At 42.7% G+C, this 26,505-nt stretch overlaps 1 protein-coding gene across 3 annotated transcripts in view; it reads right to left on the reverse strand.

The window, feature by feature from the left end:
- Window positions 1–26,505, reverse strand: part of SUFU (SUFU negative regulator of hedgehog signaling) — a 164,535-nt gene that overhangs the window by 106,474 nt on the left and 31,556 nt on the right. For all 3 annotated transcript variants that reach the window (XM_054033875.1, XM_054033874.1, XM_054033873.1), the window contains exon 3: window positions 19,464–19,600. In XM_054033875.1, coding sequence (XP_053889850.1) covers window positions 19,464–19,600 — 137 coding nt within the window. The remainder of the gene's footprint in view (window positions 1–19,463; window positions 19,601–26,505) is intronic.

A 26,505-nucleotide genomic window follows, 5' to 3' on the forward strand; every position in this document is an offset into this window, starting at 1 on the left:
ATTCCCAGACCTGAGACGGCTTTTGTAGGTGACAAATCCGAGGAACTGTCACAGATTGAAGTGTCACTACAGGAGGTTTTAGAATTAATTGATAAACTAAACAGTAACAAGTCACCGGGACCAGATGGCATTCACCCAAGAGTTCTGAAAGAACTCAAATGTGAAATTGCGGAACTATGGTTTGTAACCCGTCCTTTAAATCAGCTTCTGTACCCAATGACTGGAAGATAGCAAATATAACGCCAATATTTAAAAAGAGCTCTAGAGGTGATCCCGGCAATTACAGACTGGTAAGTCTAAGGTCAGTACCGGGCAAATTAGTTGAAACAATCGTAAAGAATAAAATTGACAGACACATAGAAGAACATAAATTGTTGGGCAAAAGTCAACATGGTTTCTGTAAAGGAAAATCATGTCTTACTAATCTATTAGAGTTCTTTGAAGGGGTCAACAAACATGTGGACAAGGGGGATCCCGTGGACATAGTGTACTTAGATTTCTAGAAAGCCTTTGATAAGGTTCCTCACCAAAGGCTCTTACTTAAATTAAGTGGTCATGGGATAAGAGGGAAGATCCTATCATGGATTGAGAACTGGTTAAAAGACAGGGAACAAAGGGTAGGAATAAATGGTAAATTTTCAGAATGGAGAGGGGTAACTAGTGGTGTTCCGCAAGGGTCAGTCCTAGGACCAATCCTATTCAACTTATTTATAAATGATCTGGAGAAAGGGGTAAAAAGTGAGGTGGCAAAGTTTGCAGATGATACTAAACTGCTCAAGATAGTTAAGACCAAAGCAGACTGAAGAACTTCAAAAAGATCTCACAAAACTAAATGATTGGGCAACAAAATGGCAAATGAAATTTAATGTGGATAAATGTAAAGTAATGCACATTGGGAAAAATAACCCCAACTATACATACAATATGATGGGGGCTAATTTACCTACAACTAATCAGGAAAAAGACCTTGGAGTCATTGTGGATAGTTCTCTGAAGACGTCCACGCAGTGTGCAGCGGCAGTCAAAAAAGCAAACAGGGATTTGTAGGGATTAATTAAAAAGGGGATAGTGCATAAGACGGAGAATATCTTATTGCCCTTATATAAATCGATGGTACGCCCACATCTCGAATCCTGCGTACAGATGTAGTCTCATCATCTCAAAAAAGATATATCGATATTAGAAAAGGTTCAGAGAAGGGCAACTAAAATGATTCGGGGTTTGGAATGGGTCCCATATGAGGAGAGATTAAAGAGGCTAGGACTCTTCAGCTTGGAAAAGAGGAGACTAAGGGGGGATATTATAGAGGTATATAAAATCATGAGTGATGTGGAGAAAGTGAATAAGGAAAAGTTATTTACTTGTTCCCATAATATAAGAACTAGGGGCCACCAAAATAAATTAATGGCCAGCAGGTTTAAAACAAATAAAAGGAAGTTCTTTTTCACACAGGGCACAGTCAATTTGTGGAACTCCTTGCCTGAGGAGGTTGTGAAGGCTAGGGCTAACAGGGTTTAAAAGAGAACTGGATAAATTCATGGAGGTTAAGTCCATTAATGGCTATTAGCCAGGATGGGTAAGGAATGGGGTCCCTAGCCTCTGTTTGGTCAGAGGGTGGCGATGGACGGCAGGAGAGAGATCACTTGATCATTACTTGTTAGGTTCACTCCCTCTGGGGTACCTGGCATTGGTCACTGTCGGAAGACAGGATACTGGGCTGGATGGACCTTTGGTCTGACCCAGTGTGGCCGTTCTTATGTTCATGTCGTTCTGCTCCCTTATTAACATTAAGAAAGGCCTGAGAGCCCCCAGGAGCGGCGCCAAACATGTTCAGCCCACTTCTGTTCCCTTTGCACACTCCTGCCTCTTCAGTTTCAGCTTTGCTGTTACAGATCCAGGGAAGAACACACACAAACTGAGCATGAGACAGGAAGTGTAAGGGACTCAACTAGGGCTGGTGAACAAAATTAGGTTTTCAATGAAAATAAAATATTTTGACCCAAAATCCAAAGAATTTTGGTTTGGAAATGCTTCCCTGGCACACCATAGGAGCTGTAGACTGGTTAGCAAATGTCCCTACTCTCCACCGTGTGTCAGGCTTCCCAGATCGAGAACATCTTCCATGATGCACCATGCTAAGGCACTCCCACTATATACCAACTCCCCTTTCTAAGAGGGGAAACCATGGTGCATCATGGGAGCTATAGTGCAACCAGGGGCTGCAGGGGAACATGAGCCTGACACACACAAATTACAACTCTTACAAGGCATCACAGCAGCCTTTCCAAAAAAATAAATATTTTTGGTTTTGGCCAAAATGTTTGTGATTTCAAGTTTCCACTGAAAAATTGAAATCTTCCAAGGGAAAAAACAAACATTTTTTAACCAGCTCTACTATCAAACCAGAGTGTAGCTGTTTTCACACCAAATTATTTCAAAAAAATGTCTAAATATTTGGGATTAGAAAATTTTTTAACTTTTGGTCAGCAATGTTTTTAAAATGGCACACGGTGAAGGTTCATCACTGTAGAAATCGAAAGAACTAATTCTTGAGCCTCCCTTGAAGAGTAATCAAGCAGATTTAGGATTTTGCTCGTTGTTAAAGTCAATAAAGATGTTTCCATGCAATTATAAACATTAAATGAAAACAGATTTAAACAATTCTGTGCAACAATGTTCTGCCATTAGGCTTGTGCATAAGAACCTGAAGTTACCAGGAACGAGAAACTATAAACAAAGGTGCAAGTGTAAGAGGAAATGCAAGAAGTTAGTAGCTGTGTCAGTGAGATCTAATTTTTTCCTGTTAATCTGGTTGATACATAAAAATGATTAACCGGACCACAAAATATCCTTTGAGAGTCTGTCCCAAGTGTCCTAAAATTATGTCCACAAGCCCCTATTAAAAAAGAAAGCAGAACAGTCCAGTTTTCATTAACTCTGTGGTTACAACCTCAGAACACAAACTACTGAAGTTTCTCTCTGGATGAGCAAAAAGAACGAGGAGTACTTGACTTGTAGCACCTTAGAGACTAACAAATGTATTTGAGCATAAGCTTTCGTGGGCTAAAACCCACTTCATCGGCTGCATGAGGATGGATGAAGGGTGTCAATGCAGACTACCAGTTTTTCAGGGCTGCTGCTGCCACCATTTGCTCAGTCCCTCAGTTTCCTGGTGTCACGGAGTCACCGGCCAATGCTCTGGAACTACTCCATATGAAGCCAGTCAGGACTCTGGGGGAAGCATGCCTCCTCTCTGTGAGCATACTGTCTCCAGGGCAAGAAGCTTACGCAGCTTCAACCTTCCTGGGCCTGACCTTGGAGCATTCACCCCTTCTCACACCGTGCGCTTCCCACAGCGAGTCCGCACAGGCAGGGCTCCTGGGGAAGCCAGAGGGCCCTGCACCCCCAACTTTGCAGTCCAGCCCCCTGCCTTCACAAGACCAAGTACTGATTTTGCCCCAGATCCCTAAGTGGCTCCCTCAAGGATTGAACTCACAACCCTAGGGTTAGCAGGCCAATGCTCAAACCACTGAGCTATCCCTCCCCCTATTCTGTGTTGTAACTGAAATCAATATATCTGAAAATGTAGAAAACACCCAAAAATATTTAAATAGTCTATTAGAAAAATTAATCGCACGATTAAACAATAATCACTTGGCAGCCCTAGTTTAAACCCTGTTTTTACACAGCTCACTCATTAACAATATGATCTATTCTACACCCTTAAGAAGGGTAGGAAGTGCTTGCTTTTTTTTGGACCTGTAGCTTTTGGAGTTTGCTACATTTACCCCAAGCAGGCTGTGAGCAGTTCTCATCTGCTTGGGAACCCTTATACTCCTAGTCAATCCTTTCCCTGGATTTGAGTGGCTGGCAAAGCCTCAACACACCAGTTCAACTCAAAGCCCCAGGTATCGGCAGAATGAAGATCGGTAGCTTGTGGCAACAATGCACAACTCACTCAATAATGCCCCTGAAAAGCTGCTCCTACTGCCTCTTGGACTTGACTTTATGCCTGCAGGGCTTCTCTACTGCGGAGGCAGAGGGAACCCCCTAGAGAGGTGCGATAGTGGAGGACCCAGAGGGTCAGAGCTTCAATGCTCAGCTGATTCCTCAGCTGAGAACGGGAGGAGCAGAGCCAGAAGATGAAAGGACCTTGCTACTGCACAAAAACAAATAAAAGTTAAAACTATAAAACCAAGGGGCCGAGAGAAGTTGAACTGCCAACTTGTTCTACCACTGGAGGTAGAACTTCTGGTTTTCTGAGCTGATGGGTGAGTTTAGAGTCCTGGAGCTTCAAACAACAAGACTGGTGCCCCCGGGTGACAGGCATTACCCACTTACTATGAATGAGGGAAGCTGTGCAGCAGAAAGTGAACTTAATCCAAAATCCTTGATAGTTTAATTCAGAGGTCCCTAAACTGTGGGGCATACCCCTCTAGGGGGGCACAGAGGAGTGTTTGGGCAGGGAGGGGGCACAGCAGGGCCAGGGTGCTCCGCTCCCAGCTCTGCTCTGGCCCCGCCCCCAACTCAGTCCCCAGCCTCAGCCCCAGATCGTGGCCCAGCCACGGCTCTGCACTTTTCACTGGCCAGGTCCCAGCCCCACCTCCAGCCTAGGCCATGGCTCTGTTCCCAGCCCAGGCCCACCCCCAGCTGTGGCCCCAGCCTCGTCGCCCTTACTCCTGTCCGTCTCCTGTCCCCCCACACCCCACAAGCCATGGCCCCACTCCCGGCACGGTGTGGACGGGGTAAGGAGGCACATGAGCCTGAAAAGTTCAGGGACCACTGGTTTAATTGCATTTATGCTCTCAGGAATAGCAAAAGTGGCAATATTGCATGAACTGCAAAATTCTGTGAAGCAACATTCTCTGTGTAATCTTATACAGTGTTTAAATCTATATTTGTTTGTGATTTCCTGATTAGCATCTGACTAAAGTCTTTGAGATGTATCATCAAAATCAATATGCTGCTGTAAACTAGTCATGCTAAATGAAACAAGAAGGATGGCCCAGCGGCTAGGGCGCTAACCTAGGACTTGTGGGGCCTGGGTTCTAAGTCTCAGCTCCACCACAGTCTGAGACCCCTTTGACAAATTGCTTAGCGTCTCTTTGCCTCAGTACCCCATCTGCAAAATAGGGGATCAGCATTTCTTTACCGCCCGGGGTGTTCAGATGACAATTACAGATTGTGAGGTCTTCAGAGAGTGAATTGTTTCATATATCATATCTAGAGGTAACTCAGAAGCAGTCCCCGATATTGTATTTTCTGTTCCAGGCATGACTGTTACGATTACCTGTATTATGGTAGTGCCCAGAATGTGCTATGTGGTGGCTGCACAAAGAAACAGTCCTTACCCTGAAGAGTTCACAAACTAGGAAGGAAATCTGACAGTTGTCACAGCCATTGCACCTTCTTATCTGCCTCCTCTTCATGGACAGTGAGACCAAAAAAAGCTAGAAAACTACAATTGCATGGGGAGAGGGGAGGGGCAAATAAATAAAAAAATTTAAAAAAGCAGAGCTGTAATAAAACCCCCTTCGGTGCGCTCTTCCCAGAAAATTCACAATGTCAAAACAGTAGAGAAAAATGTTTGATATCAAAGACTAAACGCAACAGTAATAAGGCTTCATGAGAGTCCTATAGTAATTCTATCAGGGAAGCAGATAGGTGTTTAGCCCCCTCCCCAACTCTGATCTCTGTAAAAAATAAATAAATAAATATGCAGAACTGAATCCTGGGACCCAAATAGACACTCTAAGGCTTTACCTACTCTCAACGTTCTTAGTTTCCCCACCATTACTAGGGCAGGGCCAGCTCCGCTGGTGGGGATATTAACATAGCTAAGCCTGTGGTGTTTTGACCACCATCTCATCTAGACTACTTCGAGCAGGGTTAGATGATTAGTTAAAATGCCAACAGGCAGTCTTTTCATCCCTGGAGCTTCATGGGTAGTTGAACCAGTGGGAAATTAAGAGAAAAAGCTTAGCACAGACATAGCGTAAGTGTATTGTATACGTAACTCTTGGAATCGTTTATTTCGGGAGAGTGCACATATCCAGCCCTACAAAATTTAGACTCTGAATCATTCTACATATAGCCAAATAATTTTTCTTTAGTCTTTTTAACGCTGTCTGTCTGCTTGACAACTCTGGAGGCAGAAATGCTCTATTCTAGATCGCTGGCAACATTAACACAAGCTTCCCTCTATACTACCACGCAAGCCTAGTCTCTCATATGCAGGGAGCGAGAGGGTAGTTCTATCTGCATACAATCAGTGTTTGGCCATCTCTCCTGCGAGTCTCAACAACGATGTCAATACAGGATTTTTTTTGAGGGGGTGGCGGGCGGAGAGATGTAAAACGATCCCTCTAACAGGAACTGGGCTTTGACCCAAATGATTTCACATGGACCACTACATAGCTATCAGTAGGGCAGCCTGTGCAGGGGCTCAAGCCCCCACTCCCCACCCAATAGTCAGTAGGGGCACAGAACTAGCTCTCTCGCTCTCCCCGACGCAGCCAAGTCCTTGTGGATACATTTGTTGAGGTGGCTCCACGGCCCATGGCTTTTCTTTGAAATGGTGAGTGTACTGCTGTTTACTTCTATGCATATGATGTGATGTACGTGCGAGTGTTGATATGGTTTAATGTGTATAGTGTGTGTGTGTTTACCATGCCCCTCCAAAAGCAGTCAAATTTAAATTCCTGCGCACGCTCCTTGATCGTGATCGGTTTTGGCCATGACCAACTTGGGCTAAATTGGAAACAGGGACTTTAACTTATGTTTCCACACCCCTTCACAGAACTGAACCGTGCAGTCTACTTACATGGCTGAACGCTACTCACCTAAGGCAAACAACTGGCCCACAGTATATTTTATAAGAACTTCACTGTGTAAAAATTCCAATGTTTATGTGCAAAGTTAACTGCATAACTGGTTTGTTATAAATTTTGTTTTAAGTAGATTTATTCTTTTGTGGAGTTGAAACACAGCTAATCCCCTCCATTTCTAATCTAAAATTCTGAAATGCTGCAGGGAAGCCAGGGCCAGTTCTACACTGGAAACTGAATACATGTTTCAGAACCATAGCAACCAGTAAAAAATGATAAATGAGTCTGGGGTTTATATATGCTTTTTAAAAAAAAAAAGTCAGAAAAATAATACGAATAATTAGGCAACTCTTTGGCTTTATTCATCCCACTGGGAGGAAATAAGCAACATTTTATAAAAGCTAGACAAAACTCATTTGTATTCAGGGAAGCACCATTTTACAGAAGAACGTGCCTGCATAAAAGAGCATTTAAAAACATGCATGTAAGGACCCAGTCATTCGGACAGAGCATAGACTTGTAGATACTAGTGACTATGAGGGAAAGTGTCTAGTGATTAGAGCAGGACTCCAGGAGCCAAGATCTTTTGAAGTCTGACTGCTTTAGGTTGTATGACCTTAATCAAATTACTTAATCTAAATGAGTCTCTTTCAACAGTAAACATTCACATGCCCACCATAAAACAGGTTGAGATAGTCAAGTGATGTTACTACTCGTTGGAATTGGGATGAAGATGAATTTGGGCAATCCTCATTTTAGTTGTATTTGTTGTTTTTAAAGAGATGCTGAGACAGCTCCCATTGACTAACACAGTTGTAGGAGTTCTGCACCTCTGGGGAAAAAAGAGCACCTTACCTTATGCCTAAATAGTCACTCTATTCAGATCCAAACAACAGTGATAACTTCTTAAATCAGTTACAGGCACAAATTTTAAGAAATGTAGCAGTTTAATATATATCAAAGAATAATTCAGTGACAACAATAATCTAAGTCTTAAGAGACTAGAGCTCTACTTATAAAAGCAACTTCCCTCCATGAGGTAAATTAACAACCAAGATCCACATTAAGCTTTAGCACAGGAGCACAGGCTGCCCTACTTAATCAAAGTCTTCCTTTTTATCATCACTTATATTAGCCTAGGAGCCCCATGCATGGGCCAGGACTGCAAAGTGCTAGCCGTTGTACAAACACAGAAAAGACAGTCCCTGTCCCAAGGAGCTTACAACCTAGTGTTTATTGCAACAAAGAGCTCGTACAAAGAGACATACTTTGTCCATCATATGAATGACTAGATACATCATAAGTCTTAAATACTAGTGTTCAATATTTAAACTAATTATTTTAAAACTGTCATTTACAGATATCAACTTTCAAACAATTTGCAAGTAGGAAAACCACAGGGAAAGTTTAAGTGTGCTTAATCCATAGAGGTCTCCCTTTTAAAAACCTGATTTGCTGCTAATATTTTTGAAGTCAGTTTGATTTAAGAAACTGACAAACATTCATTGTTATAAACTTCACAGACAACTAGTATGATACATGCTCTCCCTTGCTGTTTTTATGTTGTGTTTATGGATGTACCATTTACTGGCAAATCTTTCCAAAATCCAACTGCTTGCATGCAGTAGGACTATCAATGGTTTTCTCAGGCCAAAAAACATGGAAACTGTACAAGTTCTCAGACAGCCAATAGGTTAATCTTTGTGCTACATGAATACAGTACTACTTTCATGTGGCAATTCGGTAGATTATTGAAAACAATTAGACTTGACTTGAGAATGAAGGTATTGCATAGTTTCATTTAAAAAACAATCACTTTCAAAACTGGTAAACTATTTTATAACTGCAGCATAAAGTTAACCACAAACCTAAAAGGCCTTGAACAGATTTTCCATTGGAGCAGTGTTCCCTCTTCTACTCCCCCTCAGTTTGGACTAAGGCATAAATCTGAGATATTCCCAATGTAGCCATGAACCATGACGAGTTAAGGTCACTGAATGGTGAACAGTTTCATTTAAAAAACAAAAACAAAAAATCCTAGAAACTTTGAAACTAAAAATAACAGAGTTGGAATTTGTGGTCATGGTCAAACAGTGATAAAATCAAGAACAGATAAAGCCACAAATAGAACTAAGATTTGCAGACTTGGTTTTGTTGAAGCAGGGGAGCCAGTGCTATTTAATCAGAAGCACAAAGCATCAAGTGTTTGTTACAGTGAACAGAAAAGCCAAAGCTTGAAGAATTCTAAAATTCAGTGCAGAAGACAGATTGTCTAAAGTAAAGCAGCAATGCAGAAAAAGTAAAAGAAACAGAGAAGTGCGACACTTGTGTGCTTAAAAGTGTTCATCATAAAATCTAATGCGACTCGGGTGAGAGCACAGGTGCCACCTGTGATAGGCGTTCTAGAATCATAGGTAATGTGGTAATGCTATTTTAAACAGTAGTTGGTTGAATTTTTCCCCCTCTATCCTTCATATGAAACTACTCAGGAACAGTGAGAGTATAACATCATCCCATGCCCCCACACCCTATAGGATGTGGTAAAGTACACCTAAAACAACAAAAAACTGACTTTTATTCACAGGTATGATCTAGCATGTTGTGCACTAACATGCCCGTGGGGACCCTATTGGGGTCCACAAAGTTCCCTAGTGTAGGTCTGAAACATGACTGCATGCACATGACTGCTTTGCGAACAGGGGCTGCTAACAGGGAGTTTCGCAAGGGAGTTCTCCAGGTGAAGGAGGAGCAATACAGCAACCTTTTGGGGTAAGTGACTGTCTGTAGTGTGTGTTTGTTTGTGTTTGAGGGTTACTTGCTGTGTGCTGAGCTTGTGTTTGTCAGTCTGTTTGTTTGTTTTGGTTGTTTGAAGGACCGTGTGCTGTGGCTGGCAGTTGGAAGCTGTGAGCTTCAAAGGAAGGTTTGAAAGCTAGAAGCCTCTGGTAAGTGGCTGAGCCTTAATCAGTGGGCGGGGCATTCATACAGGCCAGGGCTTTATAAAGCAGCGCACAAGCGACCAGGGAGCTTTGCGACCAGGGGCTGCTAACAGGGAGTTTCGCAAGGGAGTTCTCCAGGTGAAGGAGGAGCAATACAGCAACCTTTTGGGGTAAGTGACTGTCTGTAGTGTGTGTTTGTTTGTGTTTGAGGGTTACTTGCTGTGTGCTGAGCTTGTGTTTGTCAGTCTGTTTGTTTGTTTTGGTTGTTTGAAGGACCGTGTGCTGTGGCTGGCAGTTGGAAGCTGTGAGCTTCAAAGGAAGGTTTGAAAGCTAGAAGCCTCTGGTAAGTGGCTGAGCCTTAATCAGTGGGCGGGGCATTCATACAGGCCAGGGCTTTATAAAGCAGCGCACAAGCGACCAGGGAGCTTTGCGAACAGGGAGTTTCGCAAGGGAGTTCTCCAGGTGAAGGAGGAGCAATACAGCAACCTTTTGGGGTAAGTGACTGTCTGTAGTGTGTGTTTGTTTGTGTTTGAGGGTTACTTGCTGTGTGCTGAGCTTGTGTTTGTCAGTCTGTTTGTTTGTTTTGGTTGTTTGAAGGACCGTGTGCTGTGGCTGGCAGTTGGAAGCTGTGAGCTTCAAAGGAAGGTTTGAAAGCTAGAAGCCTCTGGTAAGTGGCTGAGCCTTAATCAGTGGGCGGGGCATTCATACAGGCCAGGGCTTTATAAAGCAGCGCACAAGCGACCAGGGAGCTTTGCGAACAGGGGCTGCTAACAGGGAGTTTCGCAAGGGAGTTCTCCAGGTGAAGGAGGAGCAATACAGCAACCTTTTGGGGTAAGTGACTGTCTGTAGTGTGTGTTTGTTTGTGTTTGAGGGTTACTTGCTGTGTGCTGAGCTTGTGTTTGTCAGTCTGTTTGTTTGTTTTGGTTGTTTGAAGGACCGTGTGCTGTGGCTGGCAGTTGGAAGCTGTGAGCTTCAAAGGAAGGTTTGAAAGCTAGAAGCCTCTGGTAAGTGGCTGAGCCTTAATCAGTGGGCGGGGCATTCATACAGGCCAGGGCTTTATAAAGCAGCGCACAAGCGACCAGGGGCTGCTAACAGGGAGTTTCGCAAGGGAGTTCTCCAGGTGAAGGAGGAGCAATACAGCAACCTTTTGGGGTAAGTGACTGTCTGTAGTGTGTGTTTGTTTGTGTTTGAGGGTTACTTGCTGTGTGCTGAGCTTGTGTTTGTCAGTCTGTTTGTTTGTTTTGGTTGTTTGAAGGACCGTGTGCTGTGGCTGGCAGTTGGAAGCTGTGAGCTTCAAAGGAAGGTTTGAAAGCTAGAAGCCTCTGGTAAGTGGCTGAGCCTTAATCAGTGGGCGGGGCATTCATACAGGCCAGGGCTTTATAAAGCAGCGCACAAGCGACCAGGGAGCTTTCCAAACAGGGGCTGCTAACAGGGAGTTTCGCAAGGGAGTTTGGAAGGGGAGCAGGAAGGGGGCGAGGGTCCCTTGCCGGTTCCATCTGTTTTCTCTTGATTCCCCTTAATACCTATAAAGCAACTACATTCTAACTGTTTGCTTAAACAACCCTTTCAGCTGACAGGGGGCTGCAGACGGGAGTTTGACAGAGGGAGGCTTACGATGGTTCGGAAGACCCGCAACACCTGTGCCAGCACTGCTACTGTCTCCTCCACCTGTGCCTGTAGCCAGACAGAGTGCCTAAGCATGGATGCCTCTACCCAGATCCTGGTGTGGTTTTGCAAAGACTGTAACTTGCAATTTCCACTTACGGATATCCAGGCTGGGGGGACCATCCAATGTGAAAGGTGCCTGCTGGTGGAATCTCTCAGGCAGCAGGTGAGAGAGCTACAGGAGGAGGTGGCTAGGTTGAGGAGCATCCGTATCCACGAGCAATTCCTCGACAGTGTCCATGTGGAGACAGCTGAGGTAGCTGTCCCAGTACACAGGACTGCTGATACACCACTGGTGGAGGAGGAGATGGCTCAGGGTGGACGCTGGCAGCTGGTTACTTCTGGCAGCAGGCAGTGCTCCACCCTTGCTCCGAACCCTCCTGCCGTGGTTATAGGTAACCGTTATGCTCTTCTTGATACAGGAAAGAAGGAATCACTCCCTACAGTAAAGGAGGAGAAGCCTCGTACCCCTAAGGCTGGAGAGTCTGCTGCCACCACTGCGAATAGGAAACGTAGGGTAGTGGTGGTCGGAGACTCTCTGCTGAGGGGGACGGAGGCGCCCATCTGTCGCCCTGACATTTCATCTCGAGAGGTATGCTGCCTGCCGGGGGCCCGTATCCGAGACGTTACGGAGGCATTGTCGAGGATTATCCGGCCCTCTGACTACTACCCCATGCTACTCATCCATGTGGGCACAAATGATACTGCGCGGTGTGACACTGAGCGGATCAAGAGTGACTACAGGGCTCTGGGAGCACGGGTGAAGGAGTTTGGAGCACAGGTGGTATTCTCTTCAATTCTTCCTGTTAAAGGTAGGGGCCCGGGCAGAGACAGATGCATCATGGAGGTGAATGCCTGGCTGCGAAGATGGTGTCGCCAGGAGGGCTTTGGCTTCCTAGACCACGGGATGCTATTCGAGGAAGGACTGCTAGGCAGAGATGGCGTTCACCTTTCGAGGAGAGGGAAGACCCTATTCGGACACAGACTGGCTAACCTAGTGAGGAGGGCTTTAAACTAGGTTCGACGGGGACAGGTGAGCAAAGCCCACAGGTAAGTGGGGAACATGGAGACCGGGGAAATGAGTCGGAAACAAGAGGGAGTGTGGGCTATATTGGCAGAGAGAAAGGAGAGTCAGGAAAAAACTGGGAGGAAAGATCAAACCAGTATTTTAGATGCCTATATACAAATGCGAGAAGTATGGGGAATAAGCAGGAAGAACTGGAAGTGCTAATAAATAAATACAACTATGACATTGTTGGCATCACTGAAACTTGGTGGGATAATACACATGATTGGAATGTTGGTGTGGATGGGTACAGCTTGCTCAGGAAGGATAGACAGGGGAAAAAGGGAGGAGGTGTTGCCTTATATATTAAAAATGTACACACTTGGACAGAGGTAGAGATGGACATAGGAGACGGAAGTGTTGAGAGTCTCTGGGTTAGGCTTAAAGGGGCAAAAAACAAGGGAGATGTCATGCTAGGCGTCTACTACAGGCCACCTAACCAGGTGGAAGAGGTGGATGAGGCTTTTTTCAAGCAACTAACAAAATCATCCAAAGCCCAAGACTTGGTGGTGATGGGGGACTTCAACTATCCGGATATATGTTGGGAAAATAACACAGCGGGGAACAGACTATCCAACAAATTCTTGGACTGCATTGGAGACAACTTTTTATTTCAGAAGGTTGAAAAAGCTACTAGGGGGGAAGCTGTTCTAGACTTGATTTTAACAAATAGGGAGGAACTCGTTGAGAATGTGAAAGTAGAAGGCAGCCTGGGTGAAAGTGATCATGAAATCATAGACTTTGCAATTCTAAGGAAGGGTAGAAGGGAGAACAGCAAAATAGAGACAATGGATTTCAGGAAGGCAGATTTTGGGAAGCTCAGAGAGCTGATAGGTAAGGTCCCATGGGAATCAAGACTGAGGGGAAAAACAACTGAGGAGAGTTGGCAGTTTTTCAAAGGGACACTATTAAGGGCCCAAAAGCAAGCTATTCCGCTGGTTAGGAAAGATAGAAAATGTGGCAAAAGACCACCTTGGCTTAACCACGAGATCTTGCACGATCTAAAAAATAAAAAGGAGTCATATAAAAAATGGAAACTAGGACAGATTACAAAGGATGAATATAGGCAAACAACACAGGAATGCAGGGGCAAGATTAGAAAGGCAAAGGCACAAAATGAGCTCAAACTAGCTACGGGAATAAAAGGAAACAAGAAGACTTTTTATCAATACATTAGAAGCAAGAGGAAGACCAAAGACAGGGTAGGCCCACTGCTTAGTGAAGAGGGAGAAACAGTAACAGGAAACTTGGAAATGGCAGAGATGCTTAATGACTTCTTTGTTTCGGTCTTCACCGAGAAGTCTGAAGGAATGCCTAACATAGTGAATGCTAATGGGAAGGGGGTAGGTTTAGCGGATAAAATAAAAAAAGAACAAGTTAAAAATCACTTAGAAAAGTTAGATGCCTGCAAGTCACCCGGGCCTGATGAAATGCATCCTAGAATACTCAAGGAGCTAATAGAGGAGGTATCTGAGCCTCTAGCTATTATCTTTGGAAAGTCATGGGAGACGGGAGAGATTCCAGAAGACTGGAAAAGGGCAAATATAGTGCCCATCTATAAAAAGGGAACTAAAAACAACCCAGGTAACTACAGACCAGTTAGTTTAACTTCTGTGCCAGGGAAGATAATGGAGCAAGTAATTAAGGAAATCATCTGCCAACACTTGGAAGGTGGTAAGGTGATAGGGAATAGCCAGCATGGATTTGTGAAGAACAAATCATGTCAAACCAATCTGATAGCTTTCTTTGATAGGATAACGAGCCTTGTGGATAAGGGTGAAGCGGTGGATGTGGTATACCTAGACTTTAGTAAGGCATTTGATACGGTCTCGCATGATATTCTTATCGATAAACTAGGCAAATACAAATTAGATGGGGCTACTATAAGGTGGGTGCATAACTGGCTGGATAATCGTACTCAGAGAGTTGTTATTAATGGTTCCCAATCCTGCTGGAAAGGCGTAACGAGTGGGGTACCGCAGGGGTCTGTTTTGGGACCGGCTCTGTTCAATATCTTCATCAACGACTTAGATATTGGCATAGAAAGTACGCTTATTAAGTTTGCGGATGATACCAAACTGGGAGGGATTGCAACTACTTTGGAGGACAGGGTCATAATTCAAAATGATCTGGACAAATTGGAGAAATGGTCTGAGTTAAACAGGATGAAGTTTAACAAAGACAAATGCAAAGTGCTCCACTTAGGAAGGAAAAATCAATTTCACACATACAGAATGGGAAAAGACTGTCTAGGAAGGAGTACGGCAGAAAGGGATCTAGGGGTTATAGTGGACCACAAGCTAAATATGAGTCAACAGTGTGATGCTGTTGCAAACAAAGCAAACATGATTCTGGGATGCATTAACAGGTGTGTTGTGAGCAAGACACGAGAAGTCATTCTTCCGCTCTACTCTGCTCTGGTTAGGCCTCAGCTGGAGTATTGTGTCCAGTTCTGGGCGCCGCATTTTAAAAAAGATGTGGAGAAACTGGAAAGGGTCCAAAGAAGAGCAACAAGAATGATTAAAGGTCTTGAGAACATGACCTATGAAGGAAGGCTGAAAGAATTGGGTTTGTTTAGTTTGGAAAAGAGAAGACTGAGAGGGGACATGATAGCAGTTTTCAGGTATATAAAAGGGTGTCATAAGGAGGAGGGAGAGAACTTGTTCACCTTAGCCTCTAAGGATAGAACCAGAAACAATGGGTTTAAACTGCAGCAAGGGAGGTCTAGATTGGACATTAGGAAAAAGTTCCTAACTGTCAGGGTGGTTAAACACTGGAACAAATTGCCTAGGGAGGTTGTGGAATCTCCGTCTCTGGAGATATTTAAGGGTAGGTTAGATAAATGTCTACTAGGGATGGTCTAGGCAGTATTTGGTCCTGCCATGCGGGCAGGGGACTGGACTCGATGACCTCTCGAGGTCCCTTCCAGTCCTAGAATCTATGAATCTATGAATGCACAAGGGCCAGTTAGTGTGCACTAAAATTTAAATCCCTCTAGTGCAGACGAGCCCTAATTCATTAACTGGCCCAATAGCTTTGGAGCCCATTACCAGATGTGGCTTTGAGACCACCATCCATACCCTGGGCTAGTTTTATCTTTTCTACTTATTCAGAGAGTGAAGGGCGGAGCATTAATCAAGTTGTTTTGGTTCAGCAAATGCTTTAAAAGGTCATTTGTAAATTTAAAACCTCCATAGGTTTACAAAGTACTATTAATTTGATATCCAGGTCCTTACCCATGCTGATCACAGTGGCATTTGATAGCCACACCATGCAACTGGGTGGGCAAAGAGTTCTGAGTAGGAAACATTTGAGCATAAAAGAAAATGCTGTTAGTGCCATAACGTGCCTTGGGCAGATTGTGTTTCAAGGAGAAAAAAACCTACTCTGAAATGAGTGTTTTAATATTCAGTGTATGGCATTAAAGTTTTGCCCAAGACCAAGGAAGGGAGAAAAGCAGGACAAAGCAGAATTATCCATTTCAGCTTTGCAAAGTGATCAAGACAAGCTGAATATATTCTCATTACCGGGGGGGGGGGGGGGGGGGGGGGGGGGGGAAGAGGAGAGAAGGGGAGAGGCGAGAAGGACCATTAGTGTCAGTTTCCCGCTCCTCCCCAAGCACCACAGAGGAGGCTAGAGGTAGGCTAAACGACACAAGATACAGCTGCTCTGAGCTGCCAGTCATCATAATTTGTATTATCATATTGCCTCGGAGTCCCACAGAGGAGGTGGCTGGTGGGACTGAATGGGAGTGGAGCAAAGTACGGAGTTGTATCAGGTGCAGGGGCAAGAGACTGAGCTGAGAGGGGAAGGGGCGGATGCATTTAGATACACAAGTAATACCTGGGGAGACTGGTGGGAAGAAGAAGAAATCCACCACTGAGCATGCCCTATGCCAAATCCATTTCAAATGTGTCTGTCAGCGCTCTGACCTGATGTCTAAGATTGAGAGAGATGGGTCTGAGCTTTTCAGCTACAGTAAGGTAATTCAGAGACCGTTATTTGCACCAAAAAAGCAAGCAATAGACTTTGCAGAACAAGCTTTGTAGCAAAATAAACTCTAGTTTGATTACTCATTGAGCAACACACAATTTCCTTCTATTTTGGGAAAGGGATGGCCTCTCTAATGCTTCACAATTGCAAGCTTAGCTGCTACCACGAGGGACCGTTTACTTTGCAAGTTAATCCTTGATTTACATAGACAATTAAAAAAAGTAAGACCCCCAAACACAGTCTATTAAAAACATTTGAAGCATGTCTGGAACACAAGTCATGAGGGCTATAAAGACAGCACCAATCTGAATCAACACAGGATAATACTGTTAGTCTGTATCTACAAAAAACAACAAGGAGTCTGGTGGCACCTTAAAGATGCATCTGAAGAAGTGAGGTTTTTACCCATGAAAGCTTATGCCCAAATAAATCTGTTAGTGTTTAAGGTGCCACCAGACTCCTTGTTGTTTTTACAGGGTAATACTGAATGTCATGGACCAATTAAATGTGAAGTACGTGGCAAAGATGAAAAACAGAAATTTATGAAGACATAAATGCTCTTTCCAGAGAATACTGAAAGCTGGTTTTATGGTTTCAGGTCTGAAAGATAGAGTTATGTATTTTGCAGAAAGCATGAGAAGTCGTCTTGTAGGGAATCTGTTCTAAATGGCTTACCACCAATTACACGTACACAAGCTGTCTGCTGCTCACGCGAAATGCACAGAAACAGAAAATGTCACTTTGTCCACACGAAATTCCTATTACTGGATTGCTCCAAGAAATGCAACATGAAGAGATTCAGAAGTTTGTCTCTTTGAGTAATATGGTTTACATGGCCAGTAAGTATTTTTTTTTAATCGTGTCAAAACACTACTGTGCACACTCCTCCTGGGGAGAGAATAAGAACAAACAAGTGACGGCTATGAGTCACATGACTTAATGCACAAGTGAAAGCGCTCAGACACTACACTGATAAGCATGGTATGAGAACTTATAGTGTTTAGAGATTTGAAATGCTGCAAAAATAGCCTTAAATCTTGGATCAAATAATATTAACATCGATAAGTGAGACATTAGAGGCAATTGCAAAGTCAGAGGCAAATATCTCAGAAATGCATGAAAAAAAAAGGTAGTCTTATTAATGCATCCCCTGACAGCAAATGCTTTAGAGTTGCGTATATCAGATTTAGGTGGGGAATCTTGTACTCTGACCCAGACTCTGAATCTGGGACAGCTGATGGGAATCACATGGAATAAAACTGCTTTAGGAGTTGTGAGGAACCAAGGCAAAAAATCTCAACTAAGAACAACTGGACCAGAATTTCAATGGCACAACAGTGAAAATGGGCCTGCACACCTCTTCAATAGCCAAATTTAGAGAAGATGTCTTCATTCCACCCGGCATCAAGCAACATTCTTAAGATCATGATAAGTGATTTGTGGGTAGATTGTTCGGTTGAGTCAGCATTTGAAAGAAAGCGACCATGTGAGTACTGCCACTGAGTGTAGGGGTGTTGCACTCATGATCAGCAGCAATGGAGTTAACGGTGATCATATTTTTTCTGGACTCCTCCAACTTAAAAGTCACTCATCTGACTGAAAAAACAGCACAGAATCAGAGACGTTACTGAGCAATTTATTAACTGACAGAGAAACAGTTACAAATCTGTGCGTGCTTAGCTGCTTTGTAATCACAGATTTAGGAAGCTACTTTAACAGGGAAGAACCCCCAAACTGGATCAAAAAGGCAATCACTATTTGCACAATCGCTCCACAGAATCGCATGTATAAACACAATGTGAATTAATAGTCTACCCAACAGGCCATTCGTAGAACTGGAAGGGACCCCGAGAGGTCATCTAGTCCAGCCCCCTGCACTCATAGCAGGACTAAGTTATCTAGATCAGGGGTTCTCAACCTTTTTCTTTCTTTCTGAGCCCCCCCCCCCCGACACCCTCCCCACCCAACGTGCTATAAAAACTCCACGGCCCACCTGTGCCACAACAACTGTTTTTCTCATATCCAGTAGATTAAAAGACAGGGCCGGCATTAGGGGGCAGCAAACAGGGAATAGCTGGGGGGCCCCATGCCACAGGGGTCCCCACAAAGCTAAGTTGGTTGGGCTTTGGCTTTCTGCCCAGGGCATCAGTAAGTCTGATGCCAGCCCTGCTTTCTAGTTTATTTTGGCAGACCTCCTGAAACCTGCTTGCAGCTCCACAGGGGCCATGGACTCCCCGGTTGAGAGCCACTAATCTAGACCATCCCTGACAGGTGTTTGTCTAACCTGCTCTTAAAAATCCCCAATGATGGAGATTCTACAACCTCCCGAGGCAATTTATTCCAGTGCTTAACCACTCCGACAGTTGGGAAGTTTTTCCTAATGTCAACCTAAACGGCCCTTGCTGCAATTTAAGCCCATTGCTTCTTGTCCTATCCTCAGAGGTTAAGGAGAACAATTTTTCTCCCTCCTCCTTGTAACCACCTTTTATGTTAAGTTCAGTTATATTGTACAACATAGGAAAGTTGACATTTCCTAGGAGATCTTCTATATCACTGACACAGCCCTGAGGATTTCCATTTGTCTCAGCTTTAACCCCTGCCTCCGTAAGACCTCATATCACAGCCATCTTCTTCCATCACTGAGCAGCTCCTCATTTGTCTAGAGGAGTAACTAAAAGGTAATCCCAAAGACTCCCTTTCCTATCAAGGCCTAACCATTCTGTACCTTCAAGCAGCTTACGGCAGGGGGAACCTAGATCACCTGTACAGTAGCACAGAGATCTACCAATAGACTGGTGAAAGCAACACTTTTATTTTGACCAAACAGCATTTTCGCACAAGACCGATCTCGAGACTAAAATGGCAGAGATTTACTTGAATAAATACAAGATTCAAATCCAGCACTTTGACATTCATGTAACCCATCACAGTTAGAGTGATAGAAAACAAGGCAGGAATTGTTTAATGGTACAGTACCTGACTGGAAGACGTATCTGGCTAAGCCTTGCATTAACTCTGCCGGCCACGTAGGTGGCGCTGACTCCCCTGTTTCTCTCTTTAATCGAAACGTCAACTCGAATCCAAAACCACTTGGCCCATCCGTTCCTGTAAATCTGGAGGGAAGGAAAAGCAAAGAGGTCACATATTTCATCTTAACAAGGGTGGACCTAAGGATTACGTAGATGTGAGCAGCAGCAGATATGCTTGGCACTGGTTTTCTAGAAGTTATGCCTTTTCTTTTCTTCCTAGGACGAATAAGGAGTTCAGGGCTTCTCTAGTTGTGTTTAAATCTACATGCATCCAAATGGCACAGAATCATTAGGTTAGCCAGCTAGTTTCTGCATAAAACTAATACAGTAATTCAGAAATTTAAAAATATTTTTTCTCAACACAGTATTCTGGGATATGGCATGGAATATTCTATCCTGGAGACAGGTCAACGGAAAAAAAGTGGAAAAAGGTGAAAATGTCTTACTATAAGCACTGATTTAATCCCTTCAGCTACTTCAGTGTGTTGTGGATGTCAGCAGTCCACTGGAACTAGCACTAGAGGTGCATTTTGTCCAGAGTCTCCAGATAAGGTAGGCAGCACTGAAAATGTTAAACAGGAAACTGACTACAGAAGAAATAGGGTGAATGCTTGGCTAATTACTTTTGTAGGAGTTAGGTGGCAGGTTTATTGGATTGTATTTTGCAAGCTCTACTCAGGAGAGTAAGGCCACATTGGCAGAGGTTGGGAGATCAAGTCTGAAATGTAGGCAAGACTGTCCAGAGGAAAAGTAGTAAGGCTTTTGATATTGTCTCACATGACCTTCTCAGAAACAAACTAGGGAAATACAACCTAGATGGAGCTACTATGAGGTGGGTGCATAACTGGCTGGAAAACTGTTCCATGAGAGTAGTTATCAGTGGTTCACAGTCAAGCTGGAAGGGCATATTGAGTGGGGTACCACATGGATCAGTTCTGGGTCTGGTTCTGTTCAATACCTTCATCAATTGTTTAGATAATGGCATAGAGAACACTTATAAAGTTTGTGGATGACACCAAGAGGAGGATGTTGCAAGTGCTTCGGAGGATAGGATTAAAATTCAGAACGATCTGGACAAACTGGAGAAACATTTTGTCGTAACAGCATGAAATTCAATAAAGGACAAATGCAAAGTACTCCACTTAGGAAGGAACAATCTGTTGCACACATATAAAATGGGAAATGACTGCCTAGGAAGGAGTATTGTGGAAAGGATTCTGGGGGTCAGTGGATCACAAGCTAAATATGAGTCAGTAACACTGTTGGCAAAAAAAAAAAAGAGCAAACATTCTGCAATATATTAGTGGGGTGCAGTAAGCAAGACAAGAAGTAATTCTTCTGCTCTACTCTACGCTGACTAGGCCTCAACTTGAGTATTGTGTCCAGTTCTGGGCACCACATTTCAGGAAAGATGTGGACAAACTGGAGAGAGTCCAAAGGAGAGCAACAAAAATGATTAAAGGTCTAAAAATCATGACCTATAAGGGAAGACTGAAAAAACTGGGTTTGTTAGTCTGGAGACGAGACGACTGAGGGGGGAAAATGATAACGGTTTTCAAGTACACAAAAAGTTGCTATAAGGAGGAGGGGAAAAAAAATTCTCTCCTTAACCTCTGAGCATCAAGCAATGGGCTTAAATTGCAGCAAGTGCAGTTTAGACTGTGGAATCTCCATCTTTGGAGGTTTTTAAGAGCGGTTATAAAAAAACCTGTCAGGGATGGTCTAGATAATACTTAGTCCTGCCTTGAGTGCAGGGGACTGGACTAGGATACCTCTCCAGGTCCCTTCCAGTCCTATGATTTCTGGCTTTAATATCATTAGTCCTTCACTCTGAGTTCTACATTTTACACTCACACAGAAAGGAAAATGTCTGCTCTCACAGATGCAGAAGACTGACAAAACATCAGACTTGCTGTGAAATTTCTAAGCCACATGTACAAATATTTAAGTCCACAAAATTTGAGACTAGTTAGTGACGCTAGCCTCCTTCATACTAGTGCCATCACATCCCTTACTTGCTTGTTATGGCTGTGCCACGAAGTTCAAAGCAGGCATCACACAGAAACAAGCCTTCATAAGCCAGTGCCATTCTGTAAGTGGCATACATTTGCAAGAAACTTTATGTAAATGGCAAAGTTCACGGAAAAAGTGAATTTCTTGGATCCAGGTCCCTTGCTGACGTCTATGAAAGATAGAATGTTAACACCTTCTACATGATATATTTATATTAAAAACACCCAAACAGGGCAGTCAAAAAGCTCACTAGAGTATTTCCCAGTTCTGGTGCAGGGACCACCCGGGTGCTCAAAGCACTTCCAGGTGCCATAATGGCAAAGAATGTGTCTCTTCACATAGAGATACTTCCCAGAAATTCTGGGATAGACAACGGCTCTCAGGATTTTGAGACTAACAAAAAACCCAAAACCCAAGTACTACTGTGTACCCTCCAGAGCTGCATCATCATTAGGCTTGACAGAATTCTTTTTTTTTTTTTTTTGTAATTGTAACAGAGAAAATTGATTTTTATTACTAAACACTTTTATTTTTATAAATTTAAATTTACAGTTGTAGGAAATTACAGGGGAGTCAAACAGTAGAGTAGAGTATCAGACAATTATTTAATGACAGTAGATAGTTATAAACCTTTAACTTTTGAATCTAAAGATTAAAAACACAAATTGTCAACATCACATCAAAATATACAACATAAATATCCTTAAATCACACTAAGTTCTTAAGCAGCCTTAAGTCTCTTTCTTTGCCTATCTGTAAATTTCGATTGATGGAAATATTTTTCATGGGTTTGTTGTACAGTGAAATCAACATTTACAGATAAAAGTCAAATCATGCCAAGCCTAAACATCACTATCTTTGTTGGGGTTTCTTTGATGCAAGTTTGATCCAATTTGCAGATGATGAAACTGGAGAGGCAGCAAATATACCCAAGGACAGGGCCAAGCTATGAAATAACCTGAAGAGATTAGAGCAGCTGTAATTGCAGGCAATGAGAGAAGCTACTGAAAGACTAAGCACAGGGGAGAAAAGAAACAGAAAAGAAAAATTAAATATCTAACTCACCAGCTCTACCCTACACACACAAGCATGTTCGTTTTCATCTTGACTACCTAATTATTAACACTCTATCACTGGCATAGAGAAAAAGCGTATCTGTATTGAATGGGAAGAGGCTGTCTAGGAAGGAGTATGGCAGAAAGGGATCTAGGGGTTATAGTGGACCACAAGCTAAATATGAGTCAACAGTGTGATGCTGTTGCAAAAAAAACCACAAACGTGATCCTGGGATGCATTAACAGGTGTGTTGTGAGCAAGACACGAGAAGTCATTCTTCCGCTCTACTCTGCGCTGGTTAGGCCTCAGCTGGAGTATTGTGTCCAGTTCTGGGCACCCCATTTCAAGAAAGATGTGGAGAAATTGGAGAGAGTCCAGAGAAGAGCAACAAGAATGATTAAAGGTCTTGAGAACATGACCTATGAAGGAAGGCTGAAAGAACTGGGTTTGTTTAGTTTGGAAAAGAGAAGACTGAGAGGGGACATGATAGCAGTTTTCAGGTATCTAAAAGGGTGTCATGAGGAGGAGGGAGAGAACTTGTTCACCTTAGCCTCTAAGGATAGAGCAAGAAGCAATAGGCTTAAACTGCAGCCAGGGAGGTTTAGGTTGGAGATTAGGAAAAAGTTCCTAACTGTCAGGGTGGTTAAACACTGGAATAAATTGCCTAGGGAGGTTGTGGAATCTCCATCTCTGGAGATATTTAAGAGTAGGTTAGATAAATGTCTATCAGGGATGGTCTAGACAGTATTTGGTCCTGCCATGAGGGCAGGGGACTGGACTCAATGACCTCTCGAGGTCCCTTCCAGTCCTAGAATCTATGAATCTGCTGCAAACAAGAGACCTGGTATTCAAGAATGGCTAGTCAAGGGATGCAAATACAGAATTCCAAGAAGCTAATGTAGCTTGCAGTAACAAGCCACAATAAATGCATAATTACAGACTGTGCATAAACCACGGAAGTGCTTATTGGTTACCCAGACAGATTGGGTATGGAATTGAATTTTGATTAATGGAGCCTGTCTTAAGCACTTATGAGGACCAACCAAAAAGGCTGCTTTAGGGAGGGAAGGTGGGCGAGGTAATATCTTTTATTAGACCAATTTTTTTTTTGAGGAGATAGAGAAACTTTGGAGCCAAAGAAAGCTCTTCTTTAGGTCTGGGAAAGGAACTCACAGGTTACAGCAAAAGCGTAAGTAGTTAACACATACTGTAAGAGACCATTCAAAGCAGAGTGGCCCATTAACACCTCTGCAGTCATTGGACAAAAAGAGGGGGTTAGTGGATTACAGACTGCTGTAATAAACCATAAACCCAGTTTCCCTGTTCAGTCTATGATTTTTGGTGTCTAGCAGAGTAATGAATTTAAGCTCCCAGGCTTGCCCTTTGAAAGTGTTGTGCAGGTATCCTTTGAGGATGAGGCACCATTTGGGAGCAGTAAATATGTGAATTCTGTGAGAGCCCAGTGGACCGGCCAGGGGTTCGACACTCCAGGGAGATGCTTGCAGGGCTCGGGTGTGCTGTAGAGTGTCAGTGGGGCACCGACTTGCACTGCCCATGGCTAGGGCAGGTGCTGATGCAGGGCAGAAACAGACAAAACTTCCTCACCTTAAGGGGAGGGGGCAGTGAAGTGTCTTGCAACTAGCTATGAAGAATATTCTCTTCAAGGCCACTTCCAAGCCTTACATCAACTGTCATGTTCAATCAATCACTTAAAGCTACCATATAATGTGATCATCTGAATTAACATATTTATTGTTTTAGGGCAAGATGCACAACCCTCTCTCAAACTGGTGAGCGCTTACACAAGCAGTTCCACTGAAGGCACTGGGACTATTCGTGTGAGTGCTCACCAACATGCGTAAGGGTTGCACAACTGGGTTCTAGTTTGTTCTCACTCTGTAGATATCTAGTTATAATGTAAACAATGGGAATCTTAAAATACAACTATGAACTCTACTGAAACAAGCACAAACAAAGATGTTCTTCCATATTTTAGCATGATGAAAGTTTATTACTTGAGTATTAAAGGAATCTCTCTAGCAAGCAAGGAGATGGTTTTGCATGTTTAAGCATGAAATGGGAATAGTGCAAAGTTCTGAAGAGAATTAATTAGAAAGTCTCATTTTTGCCTGAAAATTTGGTTCCTTCTAGGATTAGTTGTAGCACCCAAAGTTATAGAAATTCTCATTTTTTTAAACCAGTTTACTTTGCACATTTGAAAAACACTTTTGTATAAAAAAATTAAATGCTTCCATGTATCAGTTAGCAAAGGGGAAATTTAAAGAAGAAACCCTTATAATAGGGAAGAGTAGAAAAATTACTACCATTTAAGGATTTTTTTTTAAATTCTAGGATATATTACTTTCAAAAGGTGCTGTATCAGCAACTGGAGTTGGCTTAAAAAAAAAAAATTAAAAAAAAAAATCAAGTTGACATTGAAATTTCAAACTGAACTTACACAGTCAAAATTCTTGTAAAGCAAGATAGATCGCTGCAGGATTATGTCCCCAGTACGTGAATTCCAAATACATACTCTGAAGCGTGTTATTCAGTTGCTCAGCTTGAAAAAGCTGCTATAAAGCGAAGTGCATGATTCTAGCTACAAATAATTGTTTATCAAAAGTCCACACACGCCATCAATTAATCTGTGAACAAGTTATGCAGTAATGAAAGTAAAAAGAACAGGAGTACTTGTGGCACCTTAGAGACTAACAAATTTATTAGAGTATAAGCTTTTGTGGGCTATAGCCCACTTCTTCGGATGTAGCCCACGAAAGCTTATGCTCTAATAAATGTGTTAGTCTCTAAGGTGCCACAAGTACTCCTGTTCTTTTTGCGGATACAGACTAACACGGCTGCTACTCTGAAACCTGTCAGTAACGAAAGTGTTCACATGTGTGGCTATGAAGTCTACACAAAGGGGACTGTTTAGACCACCAGTGTAGGCTAGCAACCCAACTGTTACCTTCCAGTGGTATATTACTGGCAATCAATTTTACTACCAGGTAATTTTACAGGATAATTATCAACCTTACCAAAAGTTATTTGAGGCTAGTTACTAGGAAACATAAAGAAAGAATCAACACCATTCACTTGACCAGGATAGCAAACCCTCCTTTCTCCCCAAGTTTTTATTCTGCGCTGTAGATTACACATTTTAGGTTTTTTTAAAAAGTTAAAACTTTAGATGAAACTTCAGTTATAAACACTGACCAGTTAGGAGTTATCTACTTTAGGAAACATGCTCTCTTTTTGCAAAAACGCGACAGCTCATAATACTTAACATGGATGGTTCTCAAGTTCTCATTTCTTAACTCAGCATTCAATTCTTTAAATAAAGCATGCAATTACTAAGAAGGATGACTATTTGCATAGGTCTTTATTTCACTATATAAACTGAGACAGTGATAACAGAGCTTGTATTTGAAGGCCTGATTCAAATGGTTATATACGTACTTGACAAGTGGTCACTGAAAAGACACATTGTACTGAAATGGAACATATGTGATTCACCTGTGTTCTATTAACATCCAATAACAATTTATGAAGTGTAAATCTTTAATCTGAAGCTTTTTACTTTTAGCTTTGTAATTTGTTAAAAAATTAATCCTGATCAATGTGTAATTTCAGAAGCCAATCTAGGATTGTGATAAAAAATCCGTACATATTTACTGACTTTACTGAAGGCCTATTAAGAATTTTGTATAAGTGAAATCTCAAGTTAATTTTCAAAAATAAGCAACTCTTGTTTAACTGCCAAAACATAAATTAGGAAAAATAACCAGGTATTTTTAATTGAAAACCACTTTGATAAAATGGCTAACAATCTTGAATAAAGTCAAAGTTGCTGCTTCTACTCTCTCATGAACAACATTCCCAAATAGAATTCTAAATAAATCTCGTATAGTCACAGTAGTTGC

The sequence above is a fragment of the Malaclemys terrapin genome, chromosome 7, assembly GCF_027887155.1.
Source record: "Malaclemys terrapin pileata isolate rMalTer1 chromosome 7, rMalTer1.hap1, whole genome shotgun sequence".
Taxonomy (NCBI): domain Eukaryota; kingdom Metazoa; phylum Chordata; order Testudines; family Emydidae; genus Malaclemys; species Malaclemys terrapin.